The sequence below is a fragment of the Lampris incognitus genome, chromosome 4 (assembly GCF_029633865.1).
Source record: "Lampris incognitus isolate fLamInc1 chromosome 4, fLamInc1.hap2, whole genome shotgun sequence".
NCBI lineage: Eukaryota > Metazoa > Chordata > Actinopteri > Lampriformes > Lampridae > Lampris > Lampris incognitus.
The window spans coordinates 56,060,864-56,087,166 of NC_079214.1; the positions used below are offsets into that span (position 1 = coordinate 56,060,864).

Below are 26,303 nucleotides of genomic sequence, written 5' to 3' on the forward strand. Positions count from 1 at the left end.
CACAAGTTTGGTGAACATTGCTTATCGTTTATCTGTTACGGTGGTGATGTCACTCGGTAATCTAAAAGAAGTACAGAAATATAAATAGGTCCTATGGAAATATATAAATCTGTATCAGTACATAGTTGACATATGTTCCTAACATCAGAATAAGTGATATTATAGTACATAGTTCAGCAAATGAAAGGAAGCTTGGAGAAGCAGGATTTGGTACGTAAACCCTCCCCCCTCCTCACATAGTCTATGCCCTCTCTAGCTCCCCCACATTAAGCTACTGAAGTGCACTCCAGGGTTTTACTTCCAACAAAGGACTTATTTTTTTAATCCACACCCGACCATCCAGCACACACACACACACACACACACACACACACACACACCCACACACACACCTCCTATCACCCCCCCCACACACACACCTCCTGTCTAACCCCTCCCTTGCCAGTATGGTTGCAGCAGAAACTGGAAAAACCAACAGGTGGGCGTCCAGAACCTGCAGCTTCTCATTAGATCTCATCTAACTCGTGTGGTCTTTCAGACTGAACCACATCTAAAACCGTCTATTTTGCTGGATTTTTTTTTGTTTTGTTTTTTAGTCTGTCAGGATGTTTACAGTGTCGATTGTCACGTATTTGGCCACTTCCACGTGCAAAAAGAATGATGAGAACTAATGAGTTATGATGGGGTGGTAACAACTAGGGCTGGGCCGATACCTCCGTATCATCGTTTATTGTCTTTGTGTCGGGATGAAATTCAAATATTATTATATTGTGATGTGCAATTTTGTCGTCTAAATTAATTATAAAGAGAGTCTGTTACCTAAAATTTCTCACAAAACGAGGTCTTAAGGCGTCCGGGTGGCGTGGCGGTCTATTCCGTTGCCTACCAACACGGGGATCGGCGGTTCGAATCCCCGTGTTACCTCCGGCTTGGTTGGGCGTCCCCACAGACAGAATTGGCCATGTCTTTGGGTGGGAAGCCGGATGTGGGTATGTGTCTTGCACTAGCACCTCCTCTGGTCGGTCGGGGCGCCTGTTCGGGGGGGAGGTGGAACTGGGGGGAATAGCGTCATCCTCCCACGTGCCACGTCCCCCTGGCGAAACTCCTCACTGTCAGGTGAAAAGAAGCGGCTTGCAGCGCCACATGTATCGGAGGAGACATATGGTAGTCTGCAGCCCCCAGCTGGAAAGAGTGGGATAATTGGCCAGATACGATTGGGGGAGAAAAAGGGAGTAAATAATAAAATAAAAAAAAGCTTTCCGTATCACCCAGCACGAGTAACAACTAAAGAAAGTGGTTGAGAAGCTATACTGTTTGCTGTCATCCTGCCCAGCAAAACCACTTCAGGGTTAAATTCACACCACTGACACCCTATTCTATCTCGCTGGAACAGCGGTAAAGAGGTCAGTTGTGTTAGATGCTACGATAAACAGCAGCTTCTTACCGCATATACCAATTTCCATACTATATGTAAGCATTCCTAGGTGCAGCACTACACACACACACTGCACTTGCCTCTGATGTCTGTGTAAGAGAGAAATTGTCTGTTTGTTAAAGGTTAAAGATGAATTTTCAAGGATCAGTGAATAATGACGGTGTCAGTAAACACGAGCTTTTTCTCCCCACCTCGACTCCAAGAAATTGTGGGTTCAATTCTGACACCGCTACACCTAATCCTCAATCACTGCAGATGATTTCATTACTGTGGGCACCGCTGATTCACCTACCCATATTCATGGGCGAGTAAGGCTGCACAAAGGGAAGAGGGGAGGCTAAGATTAGGTTGCAAAAATTGGAATCAAACCAAACAGAATCTGAGTGTGTATTGTTGCAGAGAAAGCCACGAATAGGAAATGGCAAGGGGATGCCAGATGGAGCTCCTCCAAGGCTCTGTGACGGGATTCAACTTTGCGTTGCAGCAGCACACAATCCCACTGGCTGGTTTCCTGCAGCTTTGGCTAGCAGTGGGCCTATAGCAGGAACAAAACCAGATACAGTCCTGCTCAGGGACTGGGATCAAAGGATTAACTTTGATCAGATGTTCTGAATTTATGTTAACTGCTTTTGTTAAAGCAAAACTGAAAATTTTTTTACCTCTTTTTGTCATAGTTTTTGCCATCGTACATGTCAGTTATGATTATCATTTTACTCACCGGCTTCATTTTGGGGATTTTGGACATGGGGCCACCACTGGACTTGGCTTTTTCAATGGTGTCTTGTGGTGCCACAGAATATGAGCATCAAACATATTTCAACAAGTCCAATTTAACCCAGTTATCTAAACCACACATTTGGATGTGAAAACTAAAGTGAAAGGTAAACTTTCTAGCCAGTGCAATAGGGAAGACACAGATAACGTGAAATCATGTACACGGTCTAACAGAGACACTAGGGTTTTTCATTGTTGAAAGGACAGGTTTAAGGCTCTTATTCTGTGGTACCATACAATGCCATTGTGAAGCTATGTCCAGCGATGGTCCCATGTCCAAGATCTGTCTCTTGGCAATGACCCTGTACAGGAGCCCCGGACTAGCCCTCCAACTAACGCGTTAGATCCTCAGCCTGCAAGGCCTGGCCCTGGCAGGTTTCTGAAGATTGCTTAGGCTAGGGGCAAGTACATTTGCCCTGCTGCTAACCGTCTCCTTCTTGAAGTTCTCCCTGTTTCATCTCTTTGTATTATATGTAAGTGACCCACAACAGACCATACGTATCAAGCACCTCCAATTAACAACGGCTCTGCTCTTATGTGAGTACCCGTTGGTGTGGTTGCAGGAATGGTAATGTATAGCCGGGAACAGTATTTAGCTAAAGGAGCTATTTTATAAATTGAAGCTAGAATGACCGATAAGATCCTGTAATCCTCCCCTTTTCTTTGCCGCTTCCCTATTTCTGCGAGCTCTCTTGGTTTCCCTAATGGATCAGCTAAAGCCCCTGGCTGATCTGCTTGGTTTCTTGTCTCCCCTGGCGTTGCCCCTATCGGCCTTGGCTCAAGGATAAGACCCCCAGGGGGAGTTACTTCCCTTTCCCTATGCTGATACTGCCTGGGTTCTTTCCAAAGGCGCTTTCTCCACACTGGAGATTGGACGCCCTGCGGTGATAACATGTCTTCCTTTCTGAGTGGAAGCCATGAGTGGACCATGGGCTGTATGGTGCATCTGGTTGGGGGGGGCAGCCCCAGCCCATATCAATGACATTCTTGACAGATCTCCACAATGAAGTCGGTGAGTATAATCATGTCATAACTAATATGCAGGATGGCAAACACAGCTAAAATAAGACCCAGGTTGTAAAAAAAAAGAAAGAACTGATTTATCCTTTCACTTAATAGAAAAAGCAACAACTACCTCCATAATGGTCCAGTTAGCCCTGAACTGGGCTGGGTCAGATTTTGTTGATTGATAAAATACGACTAGTTCATAGCAGTGCCCGCAAGAAGAGGAGCGCAAGTTGAATCCAAAGCACACCACATTTGAATAGAAAAACATCGAAAAGTGAGACACCTATTCCCACTCTGGTCCTCTGAACTCAATTCTGGACACAGTGGCTTCAGCAATCATGCTCCTTCAACTGCCCTTCATATGTGGGACCCCCCCCCCCCACATGCGGAATAGCCGAAATGTTTCATGTTTAGATTGATGACACAGGAAAACATGAAAATAGCTCCGTGTGTGGATGGGTGTTGTTTTCGTTATTCGCTTCTCTCAAAGGACACAAACTTTCAAAGCCTTCTTATCTAATTCCCAGCTGAAGCCTGTAAAACTGTGTGTATACTACGCTACGCTACGGACGCAGAGGCCGCAAACAGTCTGGGAGGGTAGAAATAGCAAAGCCCCTTGAAGAATAAACATCGCTGTCAGGTGAAAATGTTGTCACTACAATTTGGGTGATTTTAATGTCTTTATTTGAAATGAAGGGTTTCATGGTCCTCCATGGGTTGGCATCATTTGATCACTCTTAGGCTTATGAAAAAATAATCATTAAAAGAAACAGAAAAAACCTTTTCATTACCCATTGCAAAATTACAAAACTGCATGGTCGTTGATCAAAAACAGAAGCGGCTCTTCCTAATTCCTTAAAAAGGACGCCTTTTTGGTGATGCAAGCTTTCCTTTTCCGACAGAGAGGATGGACCCTATAGTATTAAAAAGGGCCCGGATTGGGATTTTAGGGATGTGTGGGGCCACATAAGAGAGACGGGGAATCATGCCGATTGTGACAGTTCTCTTTTCGACAGTGACACATCCCACCACCCCCAACCACCGTGATAATGGACTGAGCCACAGCTTTGCCCCAACTAATAGATTGTGTCCATTGTCTATCTCTTTATAAGCACCCACCTATGCCTCCTTGTTCCACCCTCCTCTGACAGGAAACAAGCCCAGCCATCGACCCAGCTATTGACCCTGCCACACAGTGCTTGGCACACAAACACACACACACACACACTCAAATATCCATATCCATGCAGCTGCTAGCCAAATAGCAATGCCCAAAGCTTCTCTTCATATCTCCCCAATCAATATTTCCGTGATAAACATTCACCAAGCACTCAAGAACAGTCATAAGTCAGGGGCAACATGACTACAAAGTCCCCCAGAGCGAAGTACCTCGTCAGCTTGAGTACCCTGCAGGGTGGCTGTCTACTTGTCATACCCCTGTCGGTGTGTCCTACCCCATCTCTGCCTCAATACATCAATGTCTCCTCACATTGCTGCCTTTGTCTCGGAAACCGGCTGCAAAACCGTTCTCCAGCTCCAGCACTTAATAAAGGTCATACCGTAAGAAAAGGGGGAAAAAATGGTATGCGAGTTTTTCTTTGGGTGTGAGGCACAGGAGATGGTCTGTCTTGACGCAGGCGAGCGGAGGAAGACAAAGGCTTAAATGCTTACTGTGAGCGCAAACATTAGTATTCCAGAGGTGGGAATCTTTCCTCATGTTTGCCATCTATCATGTCACAGAATGCTTACCCTGCCCTTCTCTGCCCCACTTCCCCCCCCTTCAGTCCTCCGGATGACAGGGTTTCCCACCGCAGACTTGACAGTGTCACCCAAACACACAGTGCCACTGAATAATTTGTTTAGAGCTTTTTTTTTTTGTTGATAAACTGCTTTACCAAAGGCAAAAAAAACAAAAAACAAGGCCTTCAACAACAACAAAAAGTACAGGGAGACCGAAAAGAGGAACTGATGAGGATGAGGAATAAAGAGGGAAGCTCTACTTTAGTTCAGATAGCTACTTCTGAACTGAGCTGGAGGTACTAGCGGATCAGGACACCAACATGGCTGTAATACCCAGCTATGTCCGACACATCGATGCTATCAGACCAGCCAGCCTACACTCGCTCATGAAACACACTGTGTTTTGGTGCTGGAGCTGCACAGGACGGCTGATTTTATCACACAAGTACAGCATTGTACGTAGATACCTTATAGTGTGCTATATAAATGAAGTGACTGCATTTAGTGACTGGAGAGTAGGGAGCAGATGAGGAGAGCCTGGAGAGGTGGAGGTATGCACTGGAGAGAAGAGGAATGAAAGTCAGTAGGAGCATGACGGAATAAATATGCGTGAATGAGAGGGAGGACAGTGGCATGGTGAGGATGCAAGGAGTAGAGGTGACGAAGGCATATGAGTTTAAATACTAGGGATCATCTGTCCAAAGTAACAGGGAGTGCAGAAGAGAGGTGAAGAAGAGAGTGCAGGCAGGGTGGAGTGGGTGGAGAAGAGTGTCAGGAGTGATTTGTGACAGAAGGGTACCAGCAAGAGTTAAAGGGAAGGTTTACAAGATGGTTGTGAGACCAGCTATGTTATATGGTTTGGAGACAGTGGCACTGACGAAAAGACAGGAGGTGGAGCTGGAGGTGGCAGAGTTGAAGATGCTAAGATTTTCATTGGGAGTGATGGAGGACAGGATTAGGAACGATTATATTAGAGGAACCGCTCAGGTTGGACGGTTTGAGATAAAGCAAGAGAGGCAAGATTGAGATGGCTTGGGCATGTGTGGAGGAGAGATGCTGGGTATATTGGGAGAAGGATGCTGAATATGGAGCTGCCAGGGAAGAGGAAAAGAGGAAGGCCAAAGAGGAGGTTTATGGATGTGGTGAGGGAAGACATGCAGGTGGCTGGTGTGACAGAGGAAGATGCAGAAGACAGGAAGAAATGGGAACAGATGATCCGCTGTGGCGACCCCTAACGGGAGCAGCTGAAAGTAGTAGTAGTAGTTTGGTGACTGCATGTTGGTCAATTTTGCCTATGGGACGACTGGAGGATAATTTTACTCACTACATACACTGGCAATATTGTCATGTAAAAATGCACAGTGTTCACTTCCAATGTCGTTCCAAGTGTTTAACGAGAAACATTAATTCTAATGAAACCAGTTGAAATATCTCCCACCATTTTAGAACTGGAGTCAAATTACACAACTGAGACAATCCCGTCTAGCATCTTAAACTTGAAAATCTTTCAACCCTCCCCTACCTCAGCTGCTAAAATGCTGTAAATTCCTGCCACATTTTCTCTGAATTAAACCATATTTATCCATACTTATTTGTACGTCTGTGCACTGCCCTCTTGTACATTGTAAATCCTTTTTATGAGGCTATTTGTGAGTATGGTAATATATTTGAAGATGGTGACATGCATTCAACTAATGGCACTCAGTTCCAAGTTGCTTTAATTAAATGAAGGCCTACAAGCCTGTATATTAAATGGATATGACATGTTATGTGAAAGGTAAATAAACAGTTGTCCAAATGTTGCACAGGTCCACTATGTAATAATTGTATTCCTATCCATAATTAAAACTGACATTAGTAAGGAAACAGCTCAAAATATTAGCACCCCCCCCCCCAAACAACCACCACCTCCTAATATATATTGCAATTCAACTGGTTGATCGAAGAATTCAACAAAACGAGAGAATCTTTCCAAATTACTTCAGTCAAGAATTTTTATTGCCATTAAAGCTAATGGGTGGCTGGAAGGTTGGACTATTGTTAAGTCTTTTGAAAAAGCAAGCGTCTGTATGTGTGTGCGCGCCCACATATGTGTGTCTATGCTGTTCTGCCCTGTGACAGGGACTGCTGGGGACTGTAATGAGGGGAGAGCTTGGTCACTCTGCACCTCTGTCAATGAGTCCATGGTGTCTCGTGAGGGTCACGGGGGTTACGGGCATGTCTTGTTAAATTGTGCTGTGGCTGAGGAAGGGACCCAGCTGTCCGAGTCGTGCCTTGGACTTTCACTTGGTGATGAGCTACAGAAGAAGTTGTGTAGAAGCACATCACAGTTGCATTATTGATTCCTCCCTGTGTGGCACCTCAATTATGCATCTATGATGTTCCAGCCCTGCAGGAGAACTGTACTAGAACTGGATGTCTGTTCTCCTACAACTGTTACAAAACACAGCTGTCTGTTGTGACACAAAACTTGTGCATCTTGAACAAGTAGTTGCTAGGTTATTCCCTGCATCTTCTATGAGAAAAAGACATAAAATTCAACTTCCCTAACAAGTTCATTTAGGGTTATGCTAAAAATGGTGCCCTTTTTGTATGCATTAAAGATTGGGAGACTACAGTATGTTCCCTATACTATCAACCTGGTTATTGTAATTTTTGGACTGGCGTTTAACTCTAATTTGATCAGTACTGCTGATGCCCAATCTTAACAATCCTCTCCAATCCCCCCTCTGAAAGCTTTCGTACCCTTCTAACCCACTGTTTGCAGCATGTTTGCAGCAAGCATATGACCATGCCTTTCATGTACCTGGACTCTTTCTCTCTTCTCTCTTACAGGACAAGACTTTGTGCTATTGAAAGGCATTACAGCCATGGTGGAGCGAGGCTTCTGTCTGCGCTGCATCCTTTGGTTTTACTGACCCGCACCCTGGCCTCTCTGGAGACTCGTCTGCCTTTTGTTTTGGTATTTTGTTCATCACTGCTTCTTCACATTTTGCAAACAGCTCTGGTTATGCATCTGTGCTCCCTTTGTCACTGTGATGTGATGTGGCTGGGTCTGCCTGTAGTGTGTATAAGGGCTCTTTTTCATTTTTCAAAGGGATCTGTGGCGCTCAGTTAGTGATGCTGCAGGAGACAGTTCTGCTCTGTGGCAATGTTTGGGTAGGATGCTTTACTCAACTTCCACTTTCCTTTTTTTTGTTGCATTGTTTTGTTGTCAATGAGCAAAGCCATTGAATAGCCATTGTTTCTAAATCTCTAGCCACTTTGACTACCTTGCACTCAGCACCTGTTGAACACCTATCCATCATAGAAGGGGGATCTCTCCACTAATGCGCCTCCTGAGGTTTTCCTTTTTTTCTACCTTTTATTCATTTGTGTGTACTTATTTTTTTACTTTGTGAATATAAATCCCTCAGAGACGGTAACTGTGACTTAGGGCTACACAAAAACTTGACTGGGTGAATTTTAAATGCTATGCATTTCGCTGAAAGTCTTATCCTGCGTGACTTATAGTGAGTCAGTCAGTAGGGGTTTCTGTGTCTTGCACAAGGACACTTAAACAAGAACCATGATTGCTGGTAAACACATCAGCCACTTCACAAATCAAACCTGTGACCTCTTGGCTGTAGAACAGTCTTGCTTACCATTGAGCTACCGTGCTGCTAAGACCTCTCCGATTACTACAGCACTTTACGCTTCGCAGCAACTAATATGGACAAACATTCAGTGACTCTAAAGTTGCATTCACACCAAAAGCCCCACGTTGGCTTTATTTACGCTACAAACCAAGTAATGCTACCAAGTAGCTCGAGTAGCGCCACCGTTTCATGGCAAGAAGTTAATTTGATGATGCCATTATAACAGCATTAGCATTAGCATCAGCAATTCTGACTCAGCGTTTTTAAAGCAAATAAAAACTTAAAAAGAGAATCCAACAACTAAGCTGATCCTTTTGCCACACTAATTCTTTCTTATTTTCGATCTCTACATGATACCAAAGTGGTATCACACAACTCGCGACATTCAGAAACAGCACAAATCAATTTATCCTCCTTTCTGGCTTCTCTTCTCCAGTCTCGACATCAGCAAGGTTGTGGCCTTGTAATCAAAAACAGCCATAATTGGCTATCACTCTGTTGTTTCAGGCGACTTTGTGGCATGAGCTGAACATTTTTCAACTCGTGCCCCAAATTCACCTGCTGTGAAAAAGTAGCCCAGACCCACAAAGCAACAAGTTGCAACTTTCCTTTGACTTCATTCTAGTTGCCTTGTCATTTTTGGTGTGAATGAGACACAACTCAACACTTGCATTCAATGAAGGGAGGAAGGGAGATATATATATATGTATATATATATATATATAGAGAGAGAGAGAGAGAGAGAGAGAGAGAGAGAGAGAGAGAGAGAGAGAGAGAGAGAGAGAGAGAGAGAGAGACCTAGACCTGATAGCAGCTACAGTAAAAGATGTAATGCACAAGGTAATTAGATACTTTTGTATTCTCTTTCCAGTATTTTGTAACTACTTCATGCCTGAGGGAAGTACGACTGATGGTTCAGGGACCAATATCAAGTAGTCTTTTTCTTTTGTTTGAGAAAAGCTGTGATAATGGAAGTCCTAGTTTTTTCTTTTTCTTTTTTGTTTTTTTGGGTTAAAAGGCAAAACTCCTTATCAGCAGTCTGGGTGAGATAATGTCTCGCATTAGGCTGCTCTGAAAATGCAACACTCTCACTCTCACTAAGACAAACACACACACACAAGCGCACACGTGCACAATTTCACACACTCAGGAAAATGCACTCCCCCCCCCATCCACACTGATCATTATCACACTGCAAGGCTCAGCTACCCTTGACATCGGAAAAACATTAACGGCATGAGCTTGGAAGACAAAGTGAGCTTGTTAGGACATGGTGAGGACTCTACAGCAAGCCAGTCACTAACACACTGTTGTTATGTCTCATTATTATGTTTCAATGTTGACACGGCATACAGCCTGCTCAACCCCGCCCCCCCAAATACAGTATTACTGCAGTACATCGATATAAAAGAGGGACAGACAGAAAAGAGGTGAACTGATTACCCCATAGGAAAAGTCTTTTTGGTTTCCTAAAATCTCTCCTCCACCTTACAGAAGGTTTTGCAAAGTTCATACAGAGGATAAATAACCACAATCTGATAGTAGATACATTTGAGGATCAACAATATGTGATCCTATATGGGTTGATAAAAGTCTGCCTGTCTTGAAACATGTTATTTTAGCTAAAAAGAGTTGGGGTTTTTTTTTTAAACACACAAAAAGCTTTTCTACATGCAGGCGTTAGTGCATAGCTTCCTGCAGAAAACACAAAATAAAACAACAACAACAAATAAAACATTATTGTGTAGACGATTGAACAATCTGCCTAAACCTCACCAGATGAATTTGGCATAGTTGTAGAAATAAAAAAAAAAAAGACTGCCTTTTAATAAAACATATCTCCTTTCACACTCTCCTAGTCCTTTGATTAACACATCTTTTAAATATATCTGAATCAATAAGTGTCTAAATATAAAAAGAAAGATGAGGACAACGCGTAAAACAAACAGATTACTTTGGAGCACAGAATTACCTGGTTAAGTGTTCATTTTCAATCACAGTAAAGTTAAGAGCTGGGGAAAATTAAAGAGAGAGGTGGAGCATGTAGGGTGAATATGGAGAGAAAAGAACACTGCACAGGGAGATAGTTTTTCTGTCTGTCTGTCTGAAAGAGAAAAGAAGGGTGGGATCAAACCTCACAAATTGGAGGGGAGTTTAGAGCGGACAGTTTGAGGTTCTAGCTCTGGCGAGTATGCAGCTGAGCCCCTCCGCAGAGGAAGGGCCGGGGAGGCCAAGGGGGATTGAGTCTGATGAAGGTGCCCGGGGGACATCTGAATAGGAGGAGTCAGTTGCCCTGGCAAGGAGCTACAAGGTTTGGACACCAGGGTGGGTGAAGAGAAGGGTGAGGGGTAGTATCTAGTCTCCACAGAGGAAAGAAGTGGTGGATGGCCCAAGGCCTGGGCCACCTCCTGCGGTAGAGACGGGTGGGAGCTAGACAATAGTTTAAGGTCCTCTGAGAAGCGGCCCAGTGGAGAATCTTTTCCCGTTGTGTGTGGCTGGCTGGGAAGCTGGGATAAGAGTGAGAACTGAGGCATAAGCAGAGAGCTGTGGGATCCTGTGGCACTGGACGGATCACTATAGTGGAAAGTCCTGCCTGCCACCGGACTCTGGATTGTGGGGCTAGGTGCCAGTGGTGTGAGGCAGGGGGAAGCATTTGCTGAGTCATATTGGGCCAGGGAAGCCAGGGCAGACCTTTCCAGGGGCAACTGGTGAGGCAGGAAGCCAGACTGTAAGCCTGCCAGGTTGAATTGGCCAAGAGAAGACGGAGAGCCCTCAGCAGGCTGCTGGCTCTGGTGACCTCTATTGGAAGATGGGGAGCCTTGTGTTGGGGAATGGAAAAGGTTTAAACCACTAGAAGTCCTGCTTCCCCCCACAAATTGTTGTAGGGAGCCCACCTGAGGAGACTTGGGGATTGGTTGATTAAGGAGTAGTTGACTGGGTATAGGACTGGAAGAGCCGGTAGATATAGGACTTACATTACTGTGACAACCAGAGGAACCCATAACTCCAGCTGTCATTCCACCAGAAGCTGCTCCTATGCACCCAGCTGTAGCACCTCCCATATGGCTTCCCACAGCCCCTGCTGTAGATCCAACTAGATGTCCTCCAATCCCCATACCTGTTGGCCCACCAGAAGTTCCTCCCATATGACTGCTTGTCAGGTCACCAGCAGCCCCTCCCATTGACCCACCAGTATGTCCTCCTGTTGATCCACACCCAGCTCCTCCAATTGACCCCCTTGTGGTCTCTCCCAATGGCCTACCAGTAGCCCCTCCCACTGAAACACCAGTGGCCCCTACATTGGATAAAGCAGAATTTCCTCCTATTGCTCCTCCAGTTATGCCTCCCATTGGCCCTCCAGTAGCCCCTCCTACTGTCCCTCCAGTTACGCTTCCCATTGGCCCTCCAGTAGCCCCTCCTACTGCCCCTCCAGTTATCCCTCCCATGGGCCCTCCAGTAGCCCCTGCTACCGCTGCTCCAGTTACTCCTCCCATAGGGCCTGTGGTAGCTCCTCCTACTGCCCCTCCCAATGACCCTCCAGTAGCCCCTAAAAGTAATCCACTTGTAGACCCTCGTTTTCCATAATTACCCTTGGAGACCATTCCTGTTGCTCCAGCTGTAAAGTCCTCTCCAACCCAAACAGCATCTCCTGTGACAGCTCCACCAGTGGCCCCTTCAACAGAACCTCCAACTGCTCCAACTGAAGACCATCCTGATGCATCACCACAGCTTCCACCTGTCCCTCCACTTATCCCTGACCCAGTGCTTCCACCCATTGCCCCCTGGTGGAAGAGATTTGAAAGAGGAGGCGTGCTAGAGCGAAAAGGCTGCTGATGCTGTGACGAGGGTTGTGGGTGCAGCTGGGCTGTGCTGGAGGAGGGGGAACCAGAGGAGGAGTATGGTCCAAAAGGGAAGGCAGAGGCCCCTGCTCCACTAGACCCAGCGCCTGCCCCAGCAACACTAGGTCTGCGCTGGCCTCTGCTGGTTGAGGCCTGCTTGCTGGAACCAGCCGCCACTGACCCTGAGGTCATGTGCTGGGCTCGAAAGGAGGCCAATAATGGCATGTCCACCCCAGAGCACAGTTTTGAGGGTGTACTACAGGGAGAGTCCCCAGTGGAGCCAGGGGTCATGGATGATGGAGCAAACGTATGAAACTTCTTTAGCCGGCTCGGAGGATCCTTCAGGGAGCCCAGCACAGAGACCGGAGGTTTGAAGAGTGTTGGTGGGAGGTGTGGGTGGTGGGTCAGGGCTATTGCTACTGAAGTAGTGGCTGCCGCTGCCTGGAGAGGTGCCTGGATGAGGGGGGCCCAGATGACAGGAGTTGGCGAGGGAGGTGCCTGAGGTGGGGCATTCTGCATAAGGTGTGCACAGTGGGCCATATCTCTGTCATGTTGCACGATCTGCTGGATGATCTCATTCTCCTGGTAGTTGAGCACACCAGAGCTCAGGTCATGTTGTACCTTATGCTGAAGGATGGAATTCTTCTTGCCTGCACGCGCACACACACACACACACACACACACACACACACACACACACACACACACACACACACACACAAGGAAGTAAAGAGAGAGAAGGGAAATCAAACGGCATCGACCAGACAGTTTGTGCCCTGTTAAACTCATTTTGTAAATAAGGGCCCTATACTGACTAAATTAAACTATAATAACCACCACGCATTTTTCAACAAAATACACCAAGTTCGGCCCGAGTCTACTAGATGAATATTAAAGAGAGTGGGAGTAACTGGGATGAGCTGACACCCAGACAACCCCTTTGAAAAGCCAGCACATTCTGCAGCCCACTCTCCGATGGGAGCGACCATGAGAATAACTTGAAAAGGCAGGAAATGAGAAGAAAAGAGGGCAATGGAAAAGGAAATATTTCGACAAAAAAGTACCATGGAAGAGAAAGAAAGCAAGGAGAAAAAGAGAGATTGAGCAAGTGAGGACAGAGAAATAAAGACAGAGAATAAACTCGGCTAAAATATAAGACTGTTATATACACATTTTCCCCTTTATAGGATCTAATTTCACAATTCAATTTGAAATTATAATCCATGTGCACATTTCTAAGGTATTTTCAGACATTTTTAGAGACACTGTGAGGAAATAAAATCATTACCATAACACAAATAACAAAGTTAGAAATATGAAACAACAAAATTATTTTTTTCACTTTTTTTTTTGATGGGAAGCACTTCAATATGCTCAAGGGAAGTGGTGGGTATCACCCAACATTTGTATTGTTAACATATACACATATTTTAATAAAAACAATTTATTTCATCACCGTAACATGTAAGCAGTTTTTCACATCAATTTTAATTGTGATTTTGTTTTAAAAGCATTGAAAAAAACCCCAGTTCAAACACAGTATAAAGGGTCTGACACATGTTATTAAGAGATTAAACATAAAGGATAATTTATTCATGTTATTTCAATAAATCATCAAATACTATACTTTGTGGTAATGAAAAAATCATATCAGTAATGGATAACAATGTTTCGGTAGTGAACACTTCAATAACTACACAATAAATAACTACATATTAACAACCAGAACAGAACAAATCAACTCAGAATGATGTTCGTATGAAAAAGTTTGGGAACCCTTAGTCAATTTCTATGTTTTGCTGAATCTCTTAAGTAAAAAGAAATTATCCATCCTCTACAGGGTAAAAATATAAACATGACATATTTCTGCACATTTCAAAGCACAATTGCTATTCATTTGCTGAATTTAACATAAAAAAAAATAATTAAATGAATGAATGTGGCATGTGTGAGAAGTTGGGCACCATGTCTGTCAGTACTTGGTAACAGCTCCTTTGGCAGCAATCACAGCTTCTAAACGTGCCCTGTAGTCAGCTAAGAGTCATTCTCTTCTTGCTTTAGGGATTTTTTTCCTCCTTGTCCCACTTCACAAAGTCAAATCAAAATTCAAATAGTTTTCTCTCTATACTTAGCCCAGATCTCTGGCACCACACTGAAGTGCCTGGCGGATGACGTCGCATGCAGTGAGTGGCTCAGGGATCATTTCTCTAATGTCTTCCAAATAGTACCAAACCTTGTTGCTAGGGAATTATATGAGGGGATGTCGAATCGGCTGTCACCAGCACAGCTCATGGTGTCGACTTCATACTGACCACTGACAGTCTGGATTAATGAAGGGAAAAAAAAGGATAAAAATAGCAAAATTATGAACATCAACAGCATTAAGTGTAACACCTTGTCCAGCATACTTTAAGTATTATGAATGGATTATTTTTGAATTTTGATTTTTTTATTTTGATATACTCTATTGATCCCCATAGAAAATTGTGCTCTGCATTTAACCCATCCTAGCTGTGTAGCTAGGAGCAGTGGGCAGCCGCCGTGCAGCACCCGGGGACCAACTCCAGTTCGTCTTGCCATGCCTCGGTCAAGGGCACAGACAGGAGTAGTAACCCTAACATCCCTAACTTACATGTCTTTTTTTGATGGTGGGGGAAACCGGAGCACCTGGAGAAAACCCACTGCACACACGGGGAGAACATGCAAACTCCATACAGAGGATGACCTGGGATGACCCCCAACCCCGGGGTTCGAACCCAGGACCTCCTTGCTGTGAGGCGACAGCGCTAACCACTGTGCCACCGTACTGCTCAAAGCTGGGGGTTATGACCCCTAGCTTTGCCATCACATCCCTATGTGAAACTGCATCTGAACTCACAACAGAATAATGACACATTTGACTTCTCTACTCTGTTTTCAGCTCTATGAGCGATCTTAAACCTACCAGTGCTAGGATAGAGGCCTCCGTCATGGTCTACAAGGACCCATGTTCCGACATTGATGATCTCTTCAGACTCCCTATGGGTGAAGACAAACTCCTTTGGGGAGAAGCAGTCACAAGAGCAGCTACAGAAGCAAGAGAGTTGTCTAAATTTGATCCTCCCTGGCTCTCTTGCAACAAGGTGTGGAAAAATTAGTTTAGTTTGATTTGCAAAAACATGAAAATAGATGACCTTATCTTAAATTATAATTTGCCCTCAAGTAAATAATGCAAATGGAAAAAATATCAAAAAGGAAAAGCACAAAAATTAAAAACAGCAGAGAGGAAAGGAGATATGCAAGAGTGAATTTGTTTGTGTGCACATGTAGGAGCAGGGTGCTTACTTGATGCATAGTCCTCTGGGACTGATTTAAGGGATGGCACAACCCATTCCCCACATTTTGCAATGTTCTCCTCCGTCACCTCAAAAAGCATCACAGATGATTGCTTTGACAGATTTTCCAGCAAAGCACCTGCATTAAGGATGTCTGTGCCATAGGCCACCAATCAATCCACCAGGTTTTTAAGTGTACCTCCTACTCCATCAGGGGGTTCCTTTCCCATGGGAGGCCTCACTTAAGTTCTACATTAGTGTCTTAAAGCCTTCCATGAAAGTCACTGTGAAAGCCAGGTAGAATGTTACCTTATTCCTGTACTGTGACGTCGGCCCATCTGAGAGGAAGTGGATGTTTTGTGCCAGGGAGCGGCTGGCTCTAATGTGATCCAGGGCTGGATCCAAATGTGACCATGTGGTGACAGGATCATGTCATAGGCTACCAGATACAGCTGCAAATGATTCAGCTTGTTCGCCACTGAAGTACACTCCTGTGTGCAGCATGACTTGCTGGTAGGATTCACAAAAGTGAGTGTCCTTGATTTCTTTATTCCATTCAAGTGTAGTTTTTGCTGTAGTCAACATGGACTACAACTTCATTCTCTGTTAAGCTAAATTTCAGGTTTTTATTGCGTGTGAACTGCTGTCCAATGTTGTACAGGTGAGTAGAGAAATGGGGCAGGTCTGTCTTTGTTAAACCGAGGAGCTTCTTGATGGATGCAACTTTCTTGACCAGGCTTGTTGTTTTTATCTCGAACTCAGCAGTAGTGCCATCCTGCAGATCCATCTACTCCATGACACGGTGTTATTTTTTGTCGTAGGATCCATGACCACAGGGAACGTAGAGTCCTTGCAGGCATCACATCTGCCATACAATGCACTGATATTTTCTCTGTCACAAAAAGATGAAGCCACCACGTTAGTTGTGGACGTTGTGCTTGTTACCCAATGTTGGGACAATTTTTTTATTTTGCTGTTGAAATTTTTATGTATTTTACAGACGTGTTTCTCGATCTGTCACTCTGGGTTTCACAATCCAGAAGGGCCTGTGCTTAAAAAACTGGGAGTGGGAGACCTTTAGGCTAGGGTTCTTGCAAAGGAATTTCTTGCAGAGATTTTCCATCGTATACATGAGAAACCCCTTCCTGTAAATCTGCCCAGCCTTCCTAACCTCCTCAGTTTTAACAGTGACTACTGTGGAGACCATCTCTGTGCAGGAAGACTTTGACATGATCATCTATCCTCCTTCTTTTGCTTCTTGCACACTGTTTCAAATGGTTTTCTCTCCTCTTTTTGGCTTGACTTGCAAGCAGCACTGTAGATCTGTTTTCCTCCATCTGATTTAGTTTCTTCTTCAGACAGTCGAGTTCCTTTTTTTTTCTTCCATTGAATGTCTTTTGTCTTCAGTTTATCCCTCAGTTTGTATGATTTCTTCCACTTTGGTGCTGATGTCTTGGGTGGCTGATTATGGTTTTCATATATTGGTTGGAGGACCCTATAGGATATTTGGGGTTGGGGGTTAATGTTGATGGGGTTTACTTAATCCGGATCATCTGAGGGTGGGGTTTTGTTTATGATGTTTTGGAGGGCTCATTTCTTTTTTTGTTACATCTACTATTAGACTTTTGTCTCCATTTCTGGCAGGACCAGCCGGCGCACCAGCCCTACAAATGAAAATGTCCCTGACTGATGGGCTGACCATGTTAGCATGACTGACTGAGTGATCATGTTTAGAGTGACTGACTGAGTGATCGGTCTGACATGATTGGGCTGCTGGATCAGGTGATTAACAACATCACTGAAGTTACACAATTGGTCAGCTGAGCGCTGAGAGGCATGAGGGAGAACTCAAAGTTAAAACAATCCAAATAACATTTGGATTGCTTTCACTATGGTCGCTGTGGACAATAACGTGTGTGCGTGTGTGTGTTTGCGTTGTGGAAGGTTAGGAATCCCCATCTTATGTAAAGAATGTGCTCTTCTCTTCCCTTAATTAGGCCTACCTTTCTCTTTCTTTCCTTTCTCCTAGACTCTTCAAGGAGTTCTGGGTTGTAAATCTTCCGCGGTCAAATTCCTCATATGCACAAGCACACTTGGCCAATAAAGTTTATTCTGATTCTTGTCGTGTTTCTGCACCCTAGCGCTCGATGCAGCCCTCTTAAGTTCACTTCCCTTTGCTCTTCATATTAAGGAATATAAGCTAACATTTATGACATCCATAACAATGTAATATAAACAATACTTAATATTACCTTTTATTACAAGACCTCTACATTACATGGTAATGAAAGCTACACATTATGGTAATTAATGACATTTAGCTAAGCTAGCATAAAATGGCAGAAGCCATGAGGACTCGGCAACAGTTGGGCTCCTTAATACTTTTTTTACAGTGAACTATCTTTTTTTCTTTCTTTTTTTTACATTTATTTGGGAGGGGACAATGTACGTTATTCAACATTCAAAACAAATGTAATTGTACCTGAGCTAGCTAACAGGCTAGTTCAGGTAGTCCCTAATCGATGACTTTTCAAGAACATGAAATATTACACATTACGGTAATGTTCAACTGTGTATGGTGTGGCAAAAGGGATGTATAAGGATAAAGTTCACAATTAACAACATCAAATTATGACAATCTTACCTTGTAGCCATCTTTTCTCTCCTCTTCTTTGTGGTGCATTATAGTCAAACGAATTTTATTTTAAAAAAAATGCTGTGATTAAGACAGGACTGTGAACAGTGTGACGGTAATGAAAGCTGCATGTTCGGACACTCCGTTTTCCTCAAAAAAATTTATACATTGTTGGAAAGCATTATATTTGATTATAATCTGTTAAATCATACAGTTTTAAACAAATTTATATTTATTTTCATAAACTTGCATGAATATTTATTATGCTAAATTGGGCGGAAACATGAAAATTTTCTCTACATGCATTACAGTAATGAATTTGTGACTCAAAAATCAGTTGGAAAAACATAAAATACTATTGTAGTACGGAAAAATGAACTGTGCCACATAATAGACAAAGTGTACTTTAAAGTTTTCATGAGTATGTCGCTACAGTCTCTACAGACATAACTCAGGTTTGCAGTGTTGTAGCAGCGAAGCCCGTATTTTCTTTCCTGTTAAACGGTGATCCGACTTCAGAGGAGGAATGGGAAAAAGGTTCCAGGGGTCTCAAATGATAGGATTTTAGTAGCATATGCACCATACAATCAACTCAAGCCACCGAGAAAAAGGCCATTTGCAATGTAGGATTTTATGAAGTGATGGTCATTTTTAACAATTTTCACATCGTTGCTCCCAAAAGTCCTTCACTCCGCAGAGAAATATAGGCTACTTTGACCCCAGCTTCCATCAACCATTATTGAATGGGTGTGCTGGAAGTGACAGGGTTATTTCACGACTGCCATTCTGCAACTGCTGCTAATACAGGGCTGTGAAATCTGAGCTACTGGAAATGTAATTAAGCTCAGATCAATTTCCATCTTGTGCGGGTGTTGGACAATAAGGAATGGCAACGCTGTAAGGGGCTGTGTCTAAATCAAATCTTCCCCTATTGCCACCTGACCCTTTATCGCCCATGCATCTCCAATGAGAATGTGCAAAGTAAGTTAAGGCAAAAATTAAATAGTGGCTATATGTGGTGTAAATACCTCTGTTACAGAGAGGGGTAGGAGGGACGGTGAGCATAGCCTCTGTGAGTGCGCATACACACAAACACGGTGCACAGCATCAGGCCTTGGAGAGAGGACATACGGAGGAGACCATCTCATGGAGACATTGCCACATCCCACTACATTGTTTCAAAGCAGCCATTTTCTACAAAGAGACCCCCTAAAGCCATTTCTCTAACTTCAGTTCTAAACATAGCTGAAGATAAAACAGAGCATGCAGAGATGGTCGAGTGATGATAGAAGCACGCCTCTCATTGTGAATTAATCATTCGCCCGGGCTAAGCCTGGGAATAGTAATGGATACGGAGAGAATATCAATTGTACAAAGCGAAGTCATACAGGAATTTCACACCCAGGACTTTAGCTGCATACTTATAAGGGACAATGGAGATGTCAGTGAGCAATGAAGTAACACTCATCTGTCCTTTGACAGATAACCTTTTTTTTTTTTACTTATCTAGGAAATCCGAAATGCTTATTTTCTGCATCATAATACTTCACATTGTCAGTGTTGCACTCACTTCCACTTGGGAGTTGCCTTTTTGGCCAGTGAACATCTTTACTGGAGAAGTTAGGTATTTTTTTATTATTATTTTATCATTTTTTTATTTTTATTATTTGTTATTATTTAGGTATTAAGTGTCCCATTAATTACACATTAATGGTAGTTTTTGAGAGAGGCAGAGAAGGGAGAACATTTGTCATGTGTTTACTAAATCACATTTGGTGTCACTTTATTCACTGTCCTGAACGCTTCGATCAGCCAATTTGGGATTTTAAACCCACTTCTCTCACTGCCAACACCACATTGTCCCTAATCTTAACATACATTGTACTCATGGACTACTGACGTATAGTGGATTCACGTTGCTGCCACAAAACTTTTGCTGAGGAGGTCAGGCTCTGATTTTAGTATCGGTATCATTTGTAATTTTGTAAAGCAAATTGATACACCCACAATGCATTATGACGCTTAGTCCTTTACTCCACACAATAATAATAGGGCATTGGAGGAAAAAAATTGACTTCTTTCAATTTAAAATGACTTGATTTCAAGTAGTAATGGAAAAAGTTTTGAAAAAAATTGGGAAGGTATTTTGGAGTATGTTGCCATATGGCAACAACATACAACAATGGATATAAGCGATGTGATATAGTATTAATGCAGCCAAACAAGATAAAGTGTGTCCATACACCCCAATACCGTTTATATCTAACAGGACTGTCACATCTCCAGGTATGCAAATTGTTTCTTTACCCTCTTTTCCTTATAACAAAGGCATACACACATATCTCTGTGTACCATCTTGCATATTTTTCTGCACTTTATGCCTATCTCATCTGCCCCTAAGGTCTGTCTCCCCCTGCTTACACCGACTATCCAGGCCATGTCATCCTCACAATCACTACATCTTCGCTCAGTGATACTCAATCATGTGCCGAGAGGGATTCTGATGTGAGTGCATGCAGGGTTGTTTTTCAACCCAACATGACGCCAGCGATTTCACGATTAGTCCTCCTGTCTAGTTGAAGGTGCATTAATAAGTAGTAAGTTGAAGGAGTATTAATAAGTAATATATTGAAGGTATACGAATAGGTAAACTAATGCAGTAATATATGTAATTCCATGTTTTTGCAGTGTTGTGAATGATTTATGAAAACTTTTCAGCATTGGTGAACATGTTATTTTATCTTACCAGTAACAATGGCTCTATTTTTGTTTGCTGATGAAATGAAAGATTGCAGTCTTATGATTGAAGTTTTGTTTACGTCTCACAAGTTTACAATACACGGCTGTAATCTGATAGGAAGTGTGCTACAGATAGGAAGTGCAAGTCACAGGATATGAACAAAGCACATTGGTGGATAGTCTGAAGCCTCCCCTTTTGAATTAGCATGTAAAAAACGATTTGTTCAAGAGTCAGGTGCAGGAAGAACTAAAACGGTACCTTGTCATGTAGCAACACTGCAGTGAAGGCCCAATTTTAAGATAATAAGAATGAATAGTAAGGTAAACGGAATATGATGAAGGAAATCTCAATATCAGTGGTTGGAATAGAAATTCGTTACCACTAGTTATATAAATATTATATAATAAAGGAATTTTTTGCAATATTGTTAGATTAGGTTTTTTAACTGAAATAACCTGAGATCTTCTGACAAAGGTAAGGGCCACTGATACAGAAGGCCAAGAGTCTCTATAGGTCTTTCTTCTAGTCCTTGGAACAACCAAAGGTCAATGACGGAGAAACAAAGTGATCTAGTCAAAACACACCTAAAAAGCATACCAAATAAAGAACATATTTTCTATAAGGGATTCAAAAACTAGTAAAACCCCCCTCCTGGATTCATATACTTATCATGGGAGTATTAGAACATTCTGGTGGAATCACTCATGTCATTTTGGTCTGAGGGCTCTGGATCCGAGGGCCTCGTTTATGAAACATTCCTACACACAGATTTGTTTTTACACATCCGTTTAATGTTTTTGCCTTCAGGTTTCTCTCACAGACGCAGAGCCTGGGTAACCCCTCATTTCAGAAAGCTATTGGCTAAAAACTGATGTCTCTGCAAGCCTGAATGATTGCTATTTGCAAGAGGTAAACAGATGACAGGGGAAACGAGTTACGAGTAACCATCAGGCTTTGCCACTGCCTGTAAGACAAACATGATGGTTAAAAGTATGTATGACCAAATTTGTGCATAAGAACATTTAATAAATAATGTCCCAAAATCTATGCTACAACTGTTCGCTCTCCTCCTCAGGTCATGGGCAAGAGGCAGGTATAGGGTTACTCATAAGTTCTAAACTGGGTGTTATACAGAACACCTTGAGCCAAAGGTCAATAATTGACTTTGCTGTTGATTTACTGAGGCTATATCTTCTGAACTCAAGCTGAGGACAGACATGACCTGTAAACTGAGCACCACCTGCAGGCTGCTGGTCAGACTTTGGTAACCCAAATATGTAATGAGGTTTTGGTGAAAACATTTAGTAGAAGACTGCTCAAAACAATTTTACCCCCCCCCCCGAACAAGCATCAGTAGGTGCAACAAGTAGGTGGCTGGTGTCTGTCATAGTAACCCACCTGCTGGTGGGTTAAAGTAGTGAGGGAGATTGTCAGGCTAAAGCCCTTCATGGCCTTTCTGGCATGGAGGACTCCCAATTTCCACTACTGAGCTTCCCTGGGAAAGCCTATGCCAAGTTGCACAAAAAGGGGATTCTGACCTTTAATCAGACTTCAGATACAAAAGGAAGCAATGGATTTTTCATATCTAGCCAATGTGTGCCTTTTGGATTTGGAAAAGGCCTAAAACTGTATTCCCCAAGGTATTCCAGGGGATGAAATAATGGTGTATGGTGTACCAGAGTGACTTTTGTTGGAAGCGTTTTGTTCCTTGCACACTCAATGTGTGGGCACATTGTCCTCTCTCCCGTTGGTATTTTCAGGGTCAGAATATTAACGTTTTAAGATCTGGAGCGTATCAGAACATCCCCAGGATTGGGCACGTATGCTGTTTGTGGATGATGGAACGCTGTTGGTTTAATTAGGCTACAAAATGCAAGTGTAAACTAACTCAGGATGAGGATAAGTATCTCCAAATCTGAGGCCACAGTTTTCTTCCAGGATAAGTATTTTATCTGATTAATGATGGCAGTTGGTGTCTCTCCCTGGTGGAGGCCATTAGTCTGGGCTTTCCCTGTATGGCTGGGTGAGGAGCTCAGCTTTTCCTCTGAACCAAAATGAGCCAGCTGAGCTGGTTTGTGCATTTGGTAAGGATGCTTCCCAGATACATTGTGACAATAGTCTCCAGGTAGTCTCTCATTGGAGATAGTCTTTCCAAGTCATTGGATCCCGAAGGATAAACTGGAGGAATATTCTGGAGAGATAGATATGTAGGCTATTCCTCTGGTTTGGATGATACAACATTCCTGACATGGAAAAGATATATAGGAATAAATGGATGGATGGATGGTGGTAAATGCATGTACTACTACTTTATATTCTTATCTTGGTAAGATTTAGTTTGGAGACATTTAAAATGAAATAAAAGTTGATTTGATGACACAGAAAGCTCAGATCAATATCTATAACATGATTAAAGCCTTTATCCTGATGATTGCACTTGAAGTGCAGGGAAGGTAGATGGGTGGGGGAATCTGCTCTCTTGGTCTTAGTGCTTTATACCAAGATTTCCTTTTTATCCAGATTTGGCAGAAGGTAAATTTAGGTCATCCACAAATTAGTGTCTCTTATACAGTTTATTGGGGAGTTTAATGGTCTTCAAACTACCATCCTGAGGATCATCGTTTTTGTTTAATTTGACACCTGTGGTGACACTGGGAATTGAAGTGGACTTTTAACAATCTAAATCCTAAGTCAATTCAACACAAAACAGAATCAGCAATGCTGTTGTATCAGGAGCATTCCCACCACAAAATAAACGAACACAACAGAACCTGAGTTTTAGCAAACAGTAATAGACGATGAGCTTGGTCTACTATTTCATATATTTGGCTGCTATGGTAAAGACATAAAACATTACGCACCATGCAAAGACAAAAAAAGTATCAAAACGGACATTTGTTAGCATGTAAATCTTCAGAATTGTGGCTATAAATTTCTAAGAGATAATCAATTTTATTGAACAAGTTAAAGAAAACATATAAGCAATAAAAGCAAATAAACAAATTCATCAACAACATATAAGCGACAAATAAGCAACTAAAATAATACGATCATGTTCAAAAGAGTTGAGAACTTTCTAGTCCTGCCCCCTTACACTATTCATGCATTGATAACAGAAAATGAAAGTTCAATTTACAGCTGTCAGTGTCCGTGATATCTAGCTCAGTCGACTCAAACAAATCAACCAATTTGGAACAAAAAACTGGTCACTGGCCCATCTCACAACCGTTGAATAGTTTGTTTCTGTTGTCTTTTTAGTTCAGATAAACTACCACATGTTTTCAGCTCATCACTACAGTTATTCCACAAACCAACTCCCTTGGTTGTAACACAGTGATGTTTTGCATCTGCCCTTACAGGTGGTATAAGATAGAGCGGTATGTCATCTGCAAATTGATGCAAACTGATGCCATGGTTACAAATTAGACACAAAGAGACAAAGCAGGATATTTGTATACCAGTAGATCCTTTTTTGGATGCTACATTATGTTTACTTGGTCCTAGGCATCATTACCAATGCAACAGTCTTATCAATTCAAAATGAAGAATGAGCCAGAGTGACCAGTATAGCAATCTTAGTTGCCTGGGCACAACCTTTTAAATATTTTACTCAGCTAAAAAAAATAGTCTGTAACTGTCAATTACACAGGAATATCGATTTTCTTTTGCACAGGCCAAACAATGGAGATTTTGAATGCTTGAGAAAAAATGTCAAGAGAGTAGTGAGCGGTTAACAAGGTTCAATATCTCATCATATTGGTAACTGAAAACAGATTCAAAGGATGCCATAAATACAGGATGAAGTGGTCATGCCCAAGACTTCAGGTGAGATACTAATATAGCATATAGATACTTATATATACAGTTTTTGTTTGTTTGTTTATTTTGATATACTCTATTGATCCCCGTAGGTAAATTATGCTCTGCATTGGCAGCCGCCGTACAGCATCCGGGGACCAACTCCAGTTCTTTTTGCCATGCCTCGGTCAAGGGCACAGACAGGAGTACTAACCCTAACATACATGTCTTTTTAAAGTATTGTAATAAAGTGCATTTTTCTTTATCTGTGTCCATATCCCATGCTAGAGATGTAAGCCTATATATGCCAATAACACAAGAGCAAAGGATAGAGATGGAGAAAGAAAGAGATGCTTGTCCCTGAAAGCTTGCTGCAAAACCCTCTTAATTGAAAGTTCCCATTGGTTTCAGATATGAGTACGAGTGGTTTGTGTGCATGTGCATGTACTTGTGTTTGTGTGTGTGTGGGTGGAATGGCCAGTCAAAATCATTTTAATCCCCATATTTATTTACTTTTATTAAAAATGTGCCTTGGTTTGTTGGTTTATATCAGTGAAGTACAACCTGCACACTGTAAGCCTCCAATTATAGTCACTTTATTTCATCTTGCTCAGCTTGAATAAACTGTCTGCAATGACAGCCCTAAAGCGTGCAGATGGAAGTTTTGTTAGCATTTGTGATTTCTTACTTGGCCTGGAATCTGCCAAAAGGGCTGTCTGGGATGTGTCCTCAAATACTACAAAAGTTGTTGTACAGAATGTAAATACAGCATGGTGAACAGACATCAGGATAGTAAGATATAAGTAGTGACAAATCTGTCCAACTGCCTAGTCGAAGAAAAAAACATGCAAATAAAGCACACACATTAATCAATACGTGTGCACAGACACACACGCACACACAAACACATTTTCAAGAAAGTTATTTGGCCAAAAAAAAATGATATCTTTAAGCAATCATGAAAGACTTAGAGGTAGAAAAATTATGAATAATGCTGCTTTGGATATGCAGGCTGTTTTCTTACCAATGCGGTCCAGTCTGTCCAAGGCCACTGTTTCAAAGGCCCTCCTCATCATTGGGTACTCCTCCAGCACCTCGTTGAAGTTGTCCACAGACAGCGAGTACAGACGACAGTATGTGTCAGCTCGGACGCTGGCCGTCCTTCTGCCCCTAGTCAGCAAACAGATCTCTGCAACAGATCACGACAACTGAATTAATGCACGGTGAAACAGTTATCGTTGAATACATTATTGTACCTTTACCTTGTTGTAATGCTTTCTGACATGTTTATATTTTCCTTTGTCTATCTGAATGTCTTCACTGTCAGGAACATTACGTTTGATACTAGCCATTTTATTTTTATTCTTTTTTTGGCTGGATCG

General features: G+C 42.6%; 1 protein-coding gene across 1 annotated transcript in view; it reads right to left on the reverse strand.

Moving 5' to 3' along the window:
• Positions 1-10,730: 10,730 nt before the first annotated feature.
• The window catches only part of hcn4 (hyperpolarization activated cyclic nucleotide-gated potassium channel 4), a 116,546-nt gene continuing 100,973 nt past the window's right edge, over positions 10,731-26,303 (reverse strand). The window contains exons 6-7 of the mRNA XM_056279376.1: positions 25,946-26,110; positions 10,731-13,084 (exon numbers count right to left, since the gene is read on the reverse strand). Of these exons, the coding sequence (XP_056135351.1) occupies positions 10,731-13,084; positions 25,946-26,110 (2,519 nt within the window). The remainder of the gene's footprint in view (positions 13,085-25,945; positions 26,111-26,303) is intronic.